We start from the raw sequence: 13,491 nt of genomic DNA, 5'->3' as shown, positions 1-13,491 counted from the left end.
GGGTGAGCTAACAATGCCCTTTTTAAATAAATCATAATTAGTAGAAATTATTTTTGTTAGGTCTTAACACCGATTCCACTCAATGGCAATTTTAACTGTTCCAATGTCCTATATTCTTTGCCATTACTTCACAGGAGGGTTTAGAGTGATCCAGACGTAGACACAAACAGATGATTTCCAGTCTTTTTCTGCAGTTTATAATTATGTTTATTTAGCTTTACATACCAAGGTTTAATTACACTGTGTCAATAGTTGTGGTGTGAGCATCTGCCGGGCTGGTGGAATCGGTGTGCACTTCCTCCTGTGTCCTCGTCCTTTCCTGTCACCTGTGACCCCTCTTTATACACCCGGTGCAGCTAAACCCCGCCACCAAGTGTTCAAAATAGTATTGCACTATAAATATAAATAAGGTAAACTGAGACACCAACAACACTCATAAAATGGCTCCTACAAAGATGTTGTGAACAAATATGTGTAATACACATGATGCTTTTGTTGTTATTCCCTCAGTTTACCACAAGAGGGCAGCATAGTAGCAACTTTGCCTAAACTGCAAACAGCTCATAGATGACTTTTATTACTAAGGATCCACAGTTCTGATACAAACTGGTACAGCAACAGGTGTCATATTTGCGACAACATATATTTTTTAATTGCATTCTTTCTTAGAGTATCATAACTTAGCGTTAATGTTGAATAAACAATGGGCTGGTTTGGCCAGTTTTCTATTTTGCTCGAAGTTGTTGAAGTGGTCAAAAAACCTGTATGTATACCTACCATTTCTGAAATAGCTATTCGTGCAAAAATAAATAGCAATATTGTATACCTGGTAGTTAGCCAATTTGTTATCAACTAATTGTATTCTGATTGACCTTTCTCATCCTCCACCTGCAGGCAGCGCCCTGGAGAAGTCGCTCGCAGTGAGTCAGGCAGGAGAGCTGTACGAGGAGTGGCTGGAACTGAGAAACGGCTGCCTCTGCTGCTCTGTCAAGTATGTACAGTGACTAGAGTCTATTTGGAGTTTTTTTTAAATCAGAAATTAAAGATTGAACTTGTTGTTTCTTCTTTTGTTTCAAATATATTCATTCAGTTTGAATTCTTAAGCTAATGTCTGACCTTTTAACATACATTTATGAACTGCTAAGCTAATGAGTGCGTTATAATCAGGGCTGCACATAACTGGTGCGCAGGTTAGGAGCACCGGATCATTTGAAAAAAAGCGCATTTGCGCACCAACATTGAGAGAGAGATGAGAGAAGAGAGAGATAGAAAAGAGAGATGAGAGAGAGATATTTGCGAGTTGCGTAAGAACTGGTAAGATAGCAGGGTTTCCCACACATAGACTTTACTTGGCTGGGCCGCCCAGGTATATTAACAGCCGCCAAAGTATAATTCGCGAGCCATTTAGGTTTAATTTTTTTAATCCGTCCGCGAGCACGATGGCATCTGCGATCCCTCGCTCTACCCCTCGCTATCGCGTGAAGGGTCTGCTTTATGCACCCCGCACAGTATCCCTGCTGCGAGGCATACAGTGAACAGCGAACAGTTCATGAGCGTGCTCACTAGCGCACCTCCCCCCACCCCTTTTCGTAAAGTCAAGTACCCCTCAAAAGGTCCGGTTTATTTCATTTTAAGGATGCGCACCAAGCAACATCTCCAGGTACTCCTTTGAGAACCAGGGCAAAAAAGTGATGTGCACCCATGGTTATAATATTGTTTTTTGATTATTTTCTTGAGGTATAATATATCAAGAGACCAGTTCTTACAACTCAACCAATCTTTTCATTAGATTACAGTTTGTACTTGGTTGCTTGTCTGTTTTGCTGACATTTTGTTCTAGAGTCCTACATAAGCCATTTTATTCATTATGGTCTTCTACCTAATGATTTAGGGACAATGGTCTTAAAGCCATCGAGAACCTAATGCAGAAGAAAGGAAAGTTTGACTACATCCTGCTGGAAACCACTGGACTCGCTGATCCAGGTACTACACATTCTGAGTTAAGTTAAAATGCGAGCATTTATCATACAAATCTCTATTTGATCATTGGATTAGCCGTATATCTTTTAAGCTCTGGCTGGCGGAGCAACTAGACATTTGTTTCCCTCCTGTTGAAAAGTCACTTTAAAGGTTCACTAAGAGGAGACTTGTGTCTTGTGTTGGCGAAATGCAATGAGGGGACAGCTACATCTGCTTAATGCAAAAAATGCAATGAGTAGGAAATACTTTTAAAAAGCTTTATACCACCTGAGGATTGGTATTATCAGTAGGGTGTGTTTCAGTGCCTCACGATTCAATTGGATTTTGATTTGTGGAGTCCCCTTTTTATTCAGAATGGATTCCTGATTCAGAATATAGGGCTGCTAAATGTGGCATTAAAGTAGTAAAGTGTGTATAAGATTATGAGTATTTATTTTGTATAGGATATAAATATATATTTGTAAAAGTTATATCAACTGATTGCAAATGAAAACACACAAAATAAAGTTGAATTCAATTAAAAGACAAACCTAAGACATAAGGTAAAAGTTACTCACGCCAAACTTTCACACATAAACACTTTTTTCTAAAACGTTCTTAATATTTCTAATTTCTTAGTTACTACAAGCAATACAAGGTCAAGTTTCAGCACTCTTTATTTAAAAAAACAATAGAGTGCTGCTTCTTTCTCTTATCCACTGAGAACGACTTGACACTCCTGGTACACATACATATTTAAAGATGCCTCATAGATCCCTTTTTCTATGTATCTATCTTAATGAAGGATAAAGCCCTGGATATTTCTTCCAGAAGTGAAACATGTTTCCAACTCTGAGGACCAGGCTTGTGTAGCTTTGACAGGAGCATCCAAAGAGCCTATTTTCCTCAGGGCAGCCAGAAAACCCCTCGCTGTCCGTTCAGCTCTGAGCTCTGAATCAGGGAATCAATAGCGCTGTGACAACCGGGGTGTGTTGCTTAGTGACAGGTGTCAGGAGGTAGCGACACACACCACTCGGCCTCACAGACAGAACCAACAGAGCACGCTTAGGCCGGGCTGTCCTCACTCCTCCGCCGTGTCATTGGCTGAGACAGACTCGTTATTGACGAGGACAGGTCTGTCATTGGCTGTGGCTGTGCTGTCAATCATAAAGGCTCCCGAGGGATTCTCCTTTTTCTTTTTAGGAAGAGGGTGGATGAGTTATGTGAAACATGCCACTCAAAAACAGTGTTTTCATTACACATCTATCAAATATTTACAACGCTTTCTTATTCTCGGTTGGCAGTTTGACAAAAGTGCATTATGTGAACAAGCTGTGGCTGGCATGGTAACATAGGGTCTTATAAAAACCATATTCATAGGAAAATAGAAACAAACCAAATGTACCAGCAGGAGATTAACAATTGAAAGCTTCTGATATTGGTTGTTTCTGCTTCACAGAGCTCAGACAGCAGGAAGTGCACACAGTGTTTCGGACTTTAAACAGAAAAACTTAAATGTGGATCTAATTGAAAATAGTTTTTTCTCTTTATGTCGTAATGATAAGATTATTCCTATTTCAATTATCAAGCGAAATGTAGTAAAAAATATATTATTGTGTAATATTTAATTTGCTGTCTTTTCAACCACAGTGAACCCCATGGAGCATCCCAGGGGACTGAATGTTTTTTCCTGTTCTCTTTATTTTTTTGAAGCCAAAATGGAAAAATATAAAATAACTTGCATTAGAGTAAATTACATTTATAAGAGGGAAAGCCAAGAAGGAAGAAGACAGTCTCTATTTACTTACGGAAAGAACCCCTTTCTGCCTGACATTTTTGAAAAATGTAATTTGTATGTTTGTGTGCATTTCAGCCATTTTCAATGTAACATGCCAGTTCATATCCTCCTGCAGGAGCTGTGGCCTCCATGTTCTGGGTCGATGCAGAGCTTGGCAGTGACATCTATTTGGATGGTAAGATATTTACTATGACAGTGTCTTTGTCCACCATGCAGTAAATTGGGTGGTGGGAATACTTTAAATCTACTTGTCTAGTGTTTTAAACATTACACCTAACATTAGTGGTTTTACTGGATTCAATTAAAGGTGGGGTAGGTAAGTTTGAGGAACCGGCTCGAGATACACTTTTTGTTATATTCCATGGAATGCTCTTAACATCCCGATAGCAATGAATATCTTAAGTACTTTGACAAAAAAATCCATAAAAAATTCATCTGTGGAAGAAGTAGTACTGTAAAAAGCACGACCAATCATTTTAGCCGGCCCGGCTAAAATAACTGGATGGCCTACCTGCCTGTCAGCTTTCCATCTGTGCACAAACTTATCTCGTGCCCTCATTGGTCATGTGCGTGTGTGTTGGAGGAGGGGCTCTGTAAGGAAGTGGCAGATTTGTTCCGGCTGTGTATTTTCAAATTCTAGCGCACTCAACCAAAATTACCTACCCCACCTTTAAGAAGAGAAGTACATTTAGGTGCTGCCATTTAAAACAATACATAATTAACACTTATATGTCAAATAGGTTCAAAATGTCTACTACTCAAATGTTATACTCCAGATCTAAACCAGCGGGGATGGTGCTTTCAAGGAAATTGCTCATTTAAAAACAGTTACAGCTCCAGCTATAGTCAAGCATTAAAGATATATTTCCTTGTCTAGTTTGTAGGAGGTGACATATTTTCTTGTTTGTATTTCAGTTTTTTTGTGTTGCATGAATGGCGTCTCTTTCCTCAACCCAAATACTCAGCTGTCAGCTCTGTTGTGACCAAAAGTGTACTTCAAGTAACTCAGAGAAAGTGCTTTAGACAAAAGGACAAAACTAAACCCCAAAAGGCAAATTGGACAAGGCTGTGCAGTTGTGGCTCTACATTTGATTCTCTGATCACTTTATTTCTACTTTGTTCATTCTAGGCATTGTCACAGTCATCGACGCCAAGTATGGACTGAAGGTATGTGCAAAATGTTCAAGAGGCTTCTTATTTATCAGCAAAAGTCCTCTTTAGTGCGGGAAAAAATCAAAAGAACATCAAACAACAACATTTTTGAGAGTTGGTAAATGAGTGAAGACATTTATCAGGCAAAAATGCTCAACAGTTGCTCATAGCAGCTTCTCAAATGCATACAAAATGTAATATATTGGGACTTTGGACAGTGAGCCAGACATACCAAGCACTTTAAAGCTGTAGCCTTGGACTGTGGAACATTGCGAATGTAATAGTTTATTTAATTAATCCATTAATCAACACTGTATTCAGTATTGAAAACAATAATTTGTTGCAGCCCGACTTTTCTTGTTGCATTACATCGCCAGTATTATTTGCTGCTGAGCAATTTCTAAAAACCTTGTGCTTATTTTAACTTAAAATATAAGCTTTAAAACTAGTTTCTAGTGAGATAGTTTGTAAACCCCTAGTGCATAGCCACCTCTCACACACACACACACACACACACACACACACACACACACACACACACACACACACACACACACACACACACACACACACACACACACGCATCCTGCCCTCCCCGTGGTATATAAAAGAAACAGGACAAGTGACACCTAGATAATGGGCTCTAATTTGAAGGTGTCATACTCTGGGAGGTGACACATTTCTTAGCCTATAGGGGCTGTTCTGTCTTCTCATTGGAGAGTGGCAAGATAAAGGGAAGAATGACAGAAGGAAGGGGAGGATAACTGATAGTGAAAGAGTAATTGATATCAGAGATGCATGTGACCATTGTAATAGGACTGTCACATTTACTCACCTGCATTCCCCCTTCATCTGTCCCATAAAATCTCCATCTGTCCGAAGGGCTTCAAGTTAGCTCTAAACTTCCCACCCTCCGAAAGGCCTTTGTCTCTTGGTACAGAGGTTTTTAAATAAAAAAAAGCAGGAACTGGCCATGCTATTATGTTTTTTTTAATACATTTGTGTCATTCATTCCTTCGGATATAAAGCGGTGGGGATGCATGTGGTGACAGATAAATGTCAGTTTGACACTCAGGGGTCATGATCCAGATTAACGCCTCCTGCTCTCTCTGTTATTACATATTAAACTGTTTTGGAAAATGCCGCCTGCATCCCTGGTGTAAGCCAAGACACAAGCAGAAAATGAAAAGGCGATCTCCTGTGGATTTGTGTTGAGAAAGTCTCTTAGTTTACAAAGATGAAAGACAAGTCATTCTTTTACCAATTTATTTGTCACCTTTTTTTCGGCTGTTGGCAAAAATCCCCAATGTTTTTTTTTGCCTAAAGTTTAAAATGTAGAAGTTGTCCTTTCATTTTCTGAATGCATTTGTGAGTTATTGCCACCTGCTCTGCTTTCTCTAGCAACTAACAGAGGAGAAAGCAGATGGACTTGTCAATGAAGCAGCCAGGTATGTTTGCTCATGTTTCGTTTGAATAATTACCGGTAGTTTGATAGTTTCTTTGTTTTCTTACAAAGAGAAATCACACTGCTTAAGGATTAAACTCACATGATATAACATTTTGAATACTGAACTTTATGCTGGTGCAAGCTTTACATGTGCTGTATGGACATGAAAGTGGTGATTTCTCGCTATTCCTACCAAATACTCAGTGTCCACCACACTCTCTCTCATAACGTGCTGTTGACCAGAGCCTTGCCGTCCGCCTGTCTGTCTCCCTGGACGTCTGTCTGTTTGTCTCTTCCAGCAGCTGTGTGCTGTTGTTGTTGAACAAATACCCTGATGAAGACAGACCAGTTGCATGACCCTTTGCATTCTTGGTCTTTGTTTGTGTTTTCACCTCTAAACTAAACAGTGCTCAGCTCCCCACTGCCAGCCATGACAATACGTACACAGAGTATCTTCATTTGGTGTGATTCTTGATGTTTCTGTCCTGTAAATTGTGTCACTTTCCAAATAGAAACAATATTGTGTTGCATTATTTTTAGGCAGATTGCTGTGGCTGACCTCACCATCATCAACAAGACAGACCTGGTGAATGAGGAGGAACTTGCCCAAATACGAGAGGCGGTCAGGTCAGCTTCACAGACTTCTTGTATTCTCTTTTTTTTTAGGAGTATTCTGTTGATGTTATATTTGAGATCCTTATGTAACATTTGGAAACGGCACATTTTGCCTCCTTGACAAGGGCCTAAAACAAAGTGGTAGGGGCTTAGGGTAAAATAAACTTGGTCCGTTTCGCAAATTATAAAAAGATTGAACTTTATTTCCCTTTCTCTTCAGGTCTGTTAATGGTCTTGTCAAGATTCTAGAGAGCCAGAAGTCGAGGTACGTTTTTCAGACCAAAGTAAGATTGTGTTTGGATATGGCTTTGTACCAGATTTCCTGCTTTGTTTGGTGAAACAGATGAACTCCACGTGCTGCTCCTGCTCAGATCTTCATATCAAAGTCAGGCGTGACATTGCTTAGGAAAACCCTGACACACACACACACACACACACACACACACACACACACACACACACACACACACACACACACACACACACACACACACACACACACGTACACAAACTGCTGCACCCTGAATAAACACCATACCTTCAATGGTGTTCAGTTACCCACAAATCTTTGCTCTTTGACCCTTGGTCTCAAGTAGACATGGTTGCATATGTGCGTGCCAACATGTGTGTGTATTGGCCTTATGTGTTAGCATCATGTTGTGTTATTGGTCCCAGGTAGCATCTGGCTAACACAAGCAGTGTGTATGAAAGGTCTGGGTGTGTTTCGGGTCTGATGTGCCCCCCCACAGAGTTCAGACCAGGGTGAACAGATGAAAGACGCCGTGCAGTGAGGGGTTAATCGGAAAAACATTCCCACAACTTTTAGCTTGAGCCAGTTCACCCGGTTAGCCTTGATGTTAGTTTATGCCAACATAACCTTATAACCAGATCTTCTTTCACAGGGTCGATCTTTCTGAAGTATTGGATCTGCACTCCTTCGACAGCACGAATGGAGCGCAGTGAGTTGGTTTTTATTCCATTCAAGTTTTATGTACACAACATTTCTTTATTCAGAAAAATATATAATGGTTTGGTCAAGAAATGTACGACTAAAAACTGTAACAGTAATAAAAAGATTTTTTTTGAGTGACAAAAACATAACAGCTGATAAGTCACATAACAAGTTTTAGGATCACTAACATTTGGTTAATTATATGGAACATTTTACAGCTTATATAAATACAGGAATGCCTTGACAGTGATGTTATAGTGACAGTGTTTATTAATTACGACATATTTCTTGAAAAAAGGCAAAAACCATATGATCAACTAACTTCAGAAGGAAGAGGAAGCAAAATAAGAAAAGGCACTTATATATTGTATTTACATTTTTTTAATATGAAAATGTGTTACAAATATCTATGTAGCAGGACATGTCACAGCTGATATATTACATGTGTAGGTGCTCTCTAGGGGACAACATATTTAATTGCTATACTGTTTGAATATATTTTTGGCATTTCTACACTGAAACTTCTCGTTCACATACCCGAACCAATGTGCTGATAATATGTAGAGTACCCAACGTGTTCTATTTCAAACTTACAGTAACGGATCAAGAACTTATTTGGACTGCATTGATAGCCTTTGTTGCACTTCTGTCTGAACTGTGTACCCAGCAGTCTTTGATACTGTTGCTCATCATGTTTCCCTCTAATTAACACACTCTTTTATTGAGCAATCCCCTGTTACACCGCAGGGTGGTCATCATATTGTATTCCCTGCAGAATGTCATTCTCATGAATAGCGTCAGTGTTCATCCTTTCATGTGAATGAAACGGGCCGCGGTGTTAAAGCTCTCTTACATGCTCTCGGTCAGTGTCTCTGAGCCCAGCTGCAGAGGATTAGAGCTGTGTGTGTCCACTGGCTCCCGAGGAGTCCCCTTGTCCCAACAGATAGCTCCTTTCCCCCTGCCTTTGAGAGTCCAGGCCCCTCCTCCCCTCCATCCCACGCTGGCTGTTTGAAGCGGCCCCCCGCCGCTCCGCCTGTGTGGTACTAACAGCACACAGGGCTCAAGCTGCTGGACACAACATTTAGCCTCCTTGTGAGGTCAGGGAGAAGGGGGAGGATGAGGAGGTCTGATGGGTAGAAAAAGGCCAGTAGTTTGTTTGGGGGTGGTGGTTGGTGTTTTGTAGGATTTAATTGGCATTTCTAAAGTTTTCACAAGTCCATTCAGTGTTGTGTCATTAAGCACTGATACAGCTCCCAGTAGGGATTTCATTCTGTGAGACAAAACTCAAAGACAAAACTGTATAGACAAGCCGGAGAAGAAAAAGAACATTGTTACATGATCCCTCAATTTAACCAGTTAAGTCTCTTTGACATTAATGATCTTTTTTTCATGATAGACAGCAATGAACATCAGATAGAAAACAACAAATAAGTCATGTAATCCGTTTATGCCGCTTTTAAAATAATTATTTTAGATTGTTATTTATGGAGCAGATATGATGGAATAAATGCTCGGACAATAACTAAACATTTAAAAATACCCCTAAGTGTCAGCGGCCATAATAGAGAGTAAAGAGATATGCAGGGATATTGAAGAATGATGATAATGTTAAATGTACTTAATTATTATGTCAACCCATTTTTTAACAAATAATGTTAATTCAGCTCAGAAAATTATAAAAAAATGGAAATATCCCAAAATGTAGCTCTGAAATGTCCCACGTCGTCTAATGTGCAAAGATTAGCCTGGTGTTAGAGCTAACAGTTGTGATAAGATATGATATGGGCAAATGTAGTTAAGGTAATAAATTCAATGTAGTGATCTGTCCTTTCAGCTTGAAATAGTTTCTCATATTGGACAAAATAAATCATTTATTTGATCATTTCTCTCTTAAAGTCTGGCTGAGAGGCTCCAACTTGTGAAAGATTCAAGACCACATCTTGACAAGGTATTGTTTTCATTTTATTCATTGTCTGCCGAAACCTACCTCTATGCATGTCTTATATTTCTCCTTGTTTTGGTTGTTAATTTATTTCAACACATCATTTCCTACAGGATAAAGGGTATGCATTCTCCTGAGGCTAACATTGTGCCTTGCATTCCCCCAGGCTGTGACACTGTAGTGAAAACTCCCTCCCTGCTTTGGTTTTTGTGTTGAGATCCACTTGAGGCTTTTGATGTTTTCTTGTCCCACTGCAAATAGACCCAGTCTCGGTCCTACACAGCAACATAGACTTTCAGTAGACTGGGCAGATTGTGTTGGCTAGACTGGCTGCATGTTATGACTCGACACTTGTTTGATCTAAATCCAGATGTCATAAAATTCAGTACCTTGCTTAAGATTTTAATTAGAATTTAGATCTAAATTGGAAACCTCTTGTGTATCATTTTATATATTGTTCTTTTCATTGAAGATGTAAACAATGAAACATACTTATTCCAGGATTATTCCAGGATCATGCCATTTATCTTGATGTTTCATCTGGCTTAAGACCGAATGAGTGCTCGCAGCAATTAGGCCTCATCTTGTGCTTTATCCCCATGACCTTTTATCACAGGATGAGGAGAGATGAGGGTTGTTTGTGTGGGTAAATAACGGCATTGTTGTCTGTTTTCTCCAAGTTCCCTTTCCCGCATGAGGCTCAACCGTCCCTCAGACCCTCCCCCTTTCTCCCCCTTCCTCTTCCCCGTGTTGCTCTTTTCATGTAAATGAGAATGCTGTTTTTCTGTTGTTATACCAAATGACAAGGAAGTGTGTAACCTTATCACTTCAACACAAAAACCCCAAATATCTACAAAGTGCCCCTTTTAATGGTGTGTGTGTGTGTGTGTGTGTGTGTGTGTGTGTGTGTGTGTGTGTGTGTGTGTGGCAGATAAAGAGTGGTTTCATGTGCCGAGTGGAGTTGTGGTTTTTGACACTATCATTGACAAAGTCATCAGCCGGGGCGTAAAGACACTTCTTTTGTTTAACGGTCATAATGACTTTGTAGGTTTCGGTAAACTGCAAATGGATGTTAAAGTATTTTAAATAAATACCATCAGTGAACTTTAACTCTGAATTACAGATTGCAAAAAAGAATCTCAACACGTAAAAGCAGTGTGTATAGCTGTCCAAGTATTTATCTTAGGTGAATTTGTGCTACTTTACTTGGGCTTTTCCATTTTATTTTTATTTATACACTCCTACTCTCCTACATTTAAGTGGGAGATATTGTCCTACATAAAACAGTTATATACAAAGTTGTCGAAATTATGTCCACCTTAACATTTAAATCTGCATTCATGATAATGAATCAAGGAAAGAATATGTATATTAATACATGACAAATATACACTTTGAATTGTCCATTGTGCCTAATGAGTACCTATTTTTCTTTAAATCTATTTATTGTTATTGGACTGATAATACGTATTTGCTTTAAGTCTGCTATTTTGAATTAGAGATAAATAAGTCCCTGCTGCATCATAGCCTGCCTATCTGAATTTCCTTCTAATTTAATTTCACAAAAAGGGTAATTTATCTGTATCTCTTTGAAATTAAAATATAGAAATTAAATTTCAGAAAGAAAGAAAAATATCTTCAAAACCATAAAATGTTCAAATGTGTCAATACAATTAGTTGTATATATTGGATTACACTTTCATGTTTTATTTAATGTCATCCTCAGAGTATTTTAACTGTGACGTTTGAAGTGGCTGGAGATCTCTGTGAGGACGCCTTAAACATTTTCATCCAGGTACCCTCCAGTTGGTATTTCTGTTGCCATTACTAATTAGCTCTCTCACAATGCAGCCCTCTGTAAAGTAAACACCCATTTTCACCGTTTCAGGAACTCCTTTGGGAAAAGATGTTTAAAAACAAAGAAGGGCAACCCATGACTGTCATTCGGTTGAAGGTACAGTAAGGCACAATAGTCTCCCCCGGTGCAGCAGTGATCAATAACTGCCCCTTTATTATCTGTGTTAATCAGTTCCAACCGCTTCATTTAGTTTCTGTTAATGTGTAACTCGTGACTTGTGACTTGTGTGTTTCAGGGTATAGTATCATTTGCAGGTAAAGCCCACCAAGTGATGCTGCAGGGGGTCCACGAGCTGTATGACCTGAATGAGACTCCCCAGCTCTGGGAGGAGAACCTGCGGATCAACAGACTGGTCTTTATAGGTGAAGACACACACACACACACACACACACACACACACACACACACACACACACACACACACACACACACACACACACACACACACACACACACACACACACACACACACACACTTCTTTCACGTGTGCACCGTTACACATTTCTTACACACCACTTTTATTTAGACATTCTCAGTTAACTTGTTTCTTGATTCTAGGATATATTTCAGTAAGTTATTGGCAAGCATGATAGTTTCATTTTATTGTTCCACAATTACTTAAAACATCCCAGTAAATTATCTGGTATAAATGATTTTAGAAAAATAAAGACAGTGTTAATTTGAGCCTTGTACTTTGTTCAACGTAGGTTAGCTTAACCTGTAAACATATACAACAATTACAAAAATGAAGGGGTTATGTTTCCAGTAAAACATGTCCCTGGGTATCTATTGACCTTTAATTTAGTAGAATCTCTGGAAATCAACAATTCAACTCGACTTGTTCTTTTATATAGAAAATGTATTTGAAATGTTAAGGAAATTACAAACCCATAAAATAAAGCCTTATCCATTTTGTCTTTTGTGTTGTACTGCCTTGGGAAGTCCTCATGCCCACTTGAGTCTATTACTATAATACCTAAGTGTGCCTGTTTATGTGTAGCCGTGCTATATCAATCCTGATGTTTGTGTCCTGCAGGTCGGAACCTGGACAAGAACATTCTGCAGGAACAGTTCATTTCTAAAGTGTTGGAAGGAGCAAACGCAAATTAGCTACAAACTCTTTTCTCCTCTTTGCTTCGAAAACTGATGATTCTGAATCAAATGTCGTGGCTTTGACCATCCATAATTCTTGGGCTGTGTTTGAGACTTTCACTCCTTTCCTACAAGAACCCGAGGCACGTCAGAGGACGGTTAATGTAACAGCAGTGATGAAAACCGTTTCACATTGGGGTAATCCGCCACTGCCTGCTTTAAAGCGACATAAACAGTGTGTATGTGTGTAGTGCTTTGTGGCACCCTCGCAACGTACACTTGACCACAAAAAGATGCAACAAAGGTTCATTTGGGTGACCAAATAGTTTATGAAGTTGAAAAGTGATGTACACACTCTATCATGGGTTATACAACACTGTACCTTGTAAACAAATAGGTCTGCTTACAATTCTGGCCTCTAACATCTTGTATTCTTAAATTATTATATATCAAAATAAAGTTGTTTTTTCTGAACATATTCTAAGTCTTTTCTGATCAACCTTAACACAATAAAGATTCAAGCTATTTGTAAAATGACTAGTTCTAGGTGACAACAGCAGACTATTAACATAACAAAAGACACAAAGTGCCTTTGTTTTAAAGTGGTAAGTTCACGATGATGCTCAACAGAGTGTGAAAAGGCTTTAAGAGCGTTAACATCTTAGCTTTTATTAT

At 39.1% G+C, this 13,491-nt stretch overlaps 1 protein-coding gene across 1 annotated transcript; it reads left to right on the top strand.

Moving 5' to 3' along the window:
- The first annotated feature begins 894 nt into the window (after window positions 1–894).
- On the top strand, window positions 895–13,290 carry cbwd (COBW domain containing). The gene is made up of 13 exons (XM_010768287.1): window positions 895–991; window positions 1,892–1,983; window positions 3,873–3,932; window positions 4,887–4,924; window positions 6,311–6,357; window positions 6,897–6,983; window positions 7,192–7,236; window positions 7,874–7,930; window positions 9,820–9,871; window positions 11,592–11,660; window positions 11,754–11,819; window positions 11,959–12,085; window positions 12,761–13,290. Exons 2-13 carry the CDS (start codon window positions 1,923–1,925, stop codon window positions 12,832–12,834), a joined length of 783 nt encoding a protein of 260 aa, XP_010766589.1. The 5' UTR covers window positions 895–991; window positions 1,892–1,922; the 3' UTR covers window positions 12,835–13,290.
- The last annotated feature ends 201 nt before the right edge of the window (window positions 13,291–13,491 follow it).

This window comes from Notothenia coriiceps, unplaced genomic scaffold (genome assembly GCF_000735185.1).
Source record: "Notothenia coriiceps isolate Sejong01 unplaced genomic scaffold, NC01 NC01_scaffold00000339, whole genome shotgun sequence".
NCBI classification, from domain to species: domain Eukaryota; kingdom Metazoa; phylum Chordata; class Actinopteri; order Perciformes; family Nototheniidae; genus Notothenia; species Notothenia coriiceps.
Note: the sequence above shows the minus strand (reverse complement) of the source record. Positions and strands in the feature narration are given on the sequence as shown.

Excerpts from the sequence above, each read along its gene's own strand:
- cbwd (XM_010768287.1), top strand. The coding sequence starts at position 1,923 with ATGCAGAAGAAAGGAAAGTTTGACTACATCCTGCTGGAAACCACTGGA. Across the intron at positions 6,984-7,191 it reads CAAATACGAGAGGCGGTCAG|GTCTGTTAATGGTCTTGTCA; the intron begins GTCAGCTTCACA and ends CTTTCTCTTCAG. Across the intron at positions 11,661-11,753 it reads CCTTAAACATTTTCATCCAG|GAACTCCTTTGGGAAAAGAT; the intron begins GTACCCTCCAGT and ends TCACCGTTTCAG.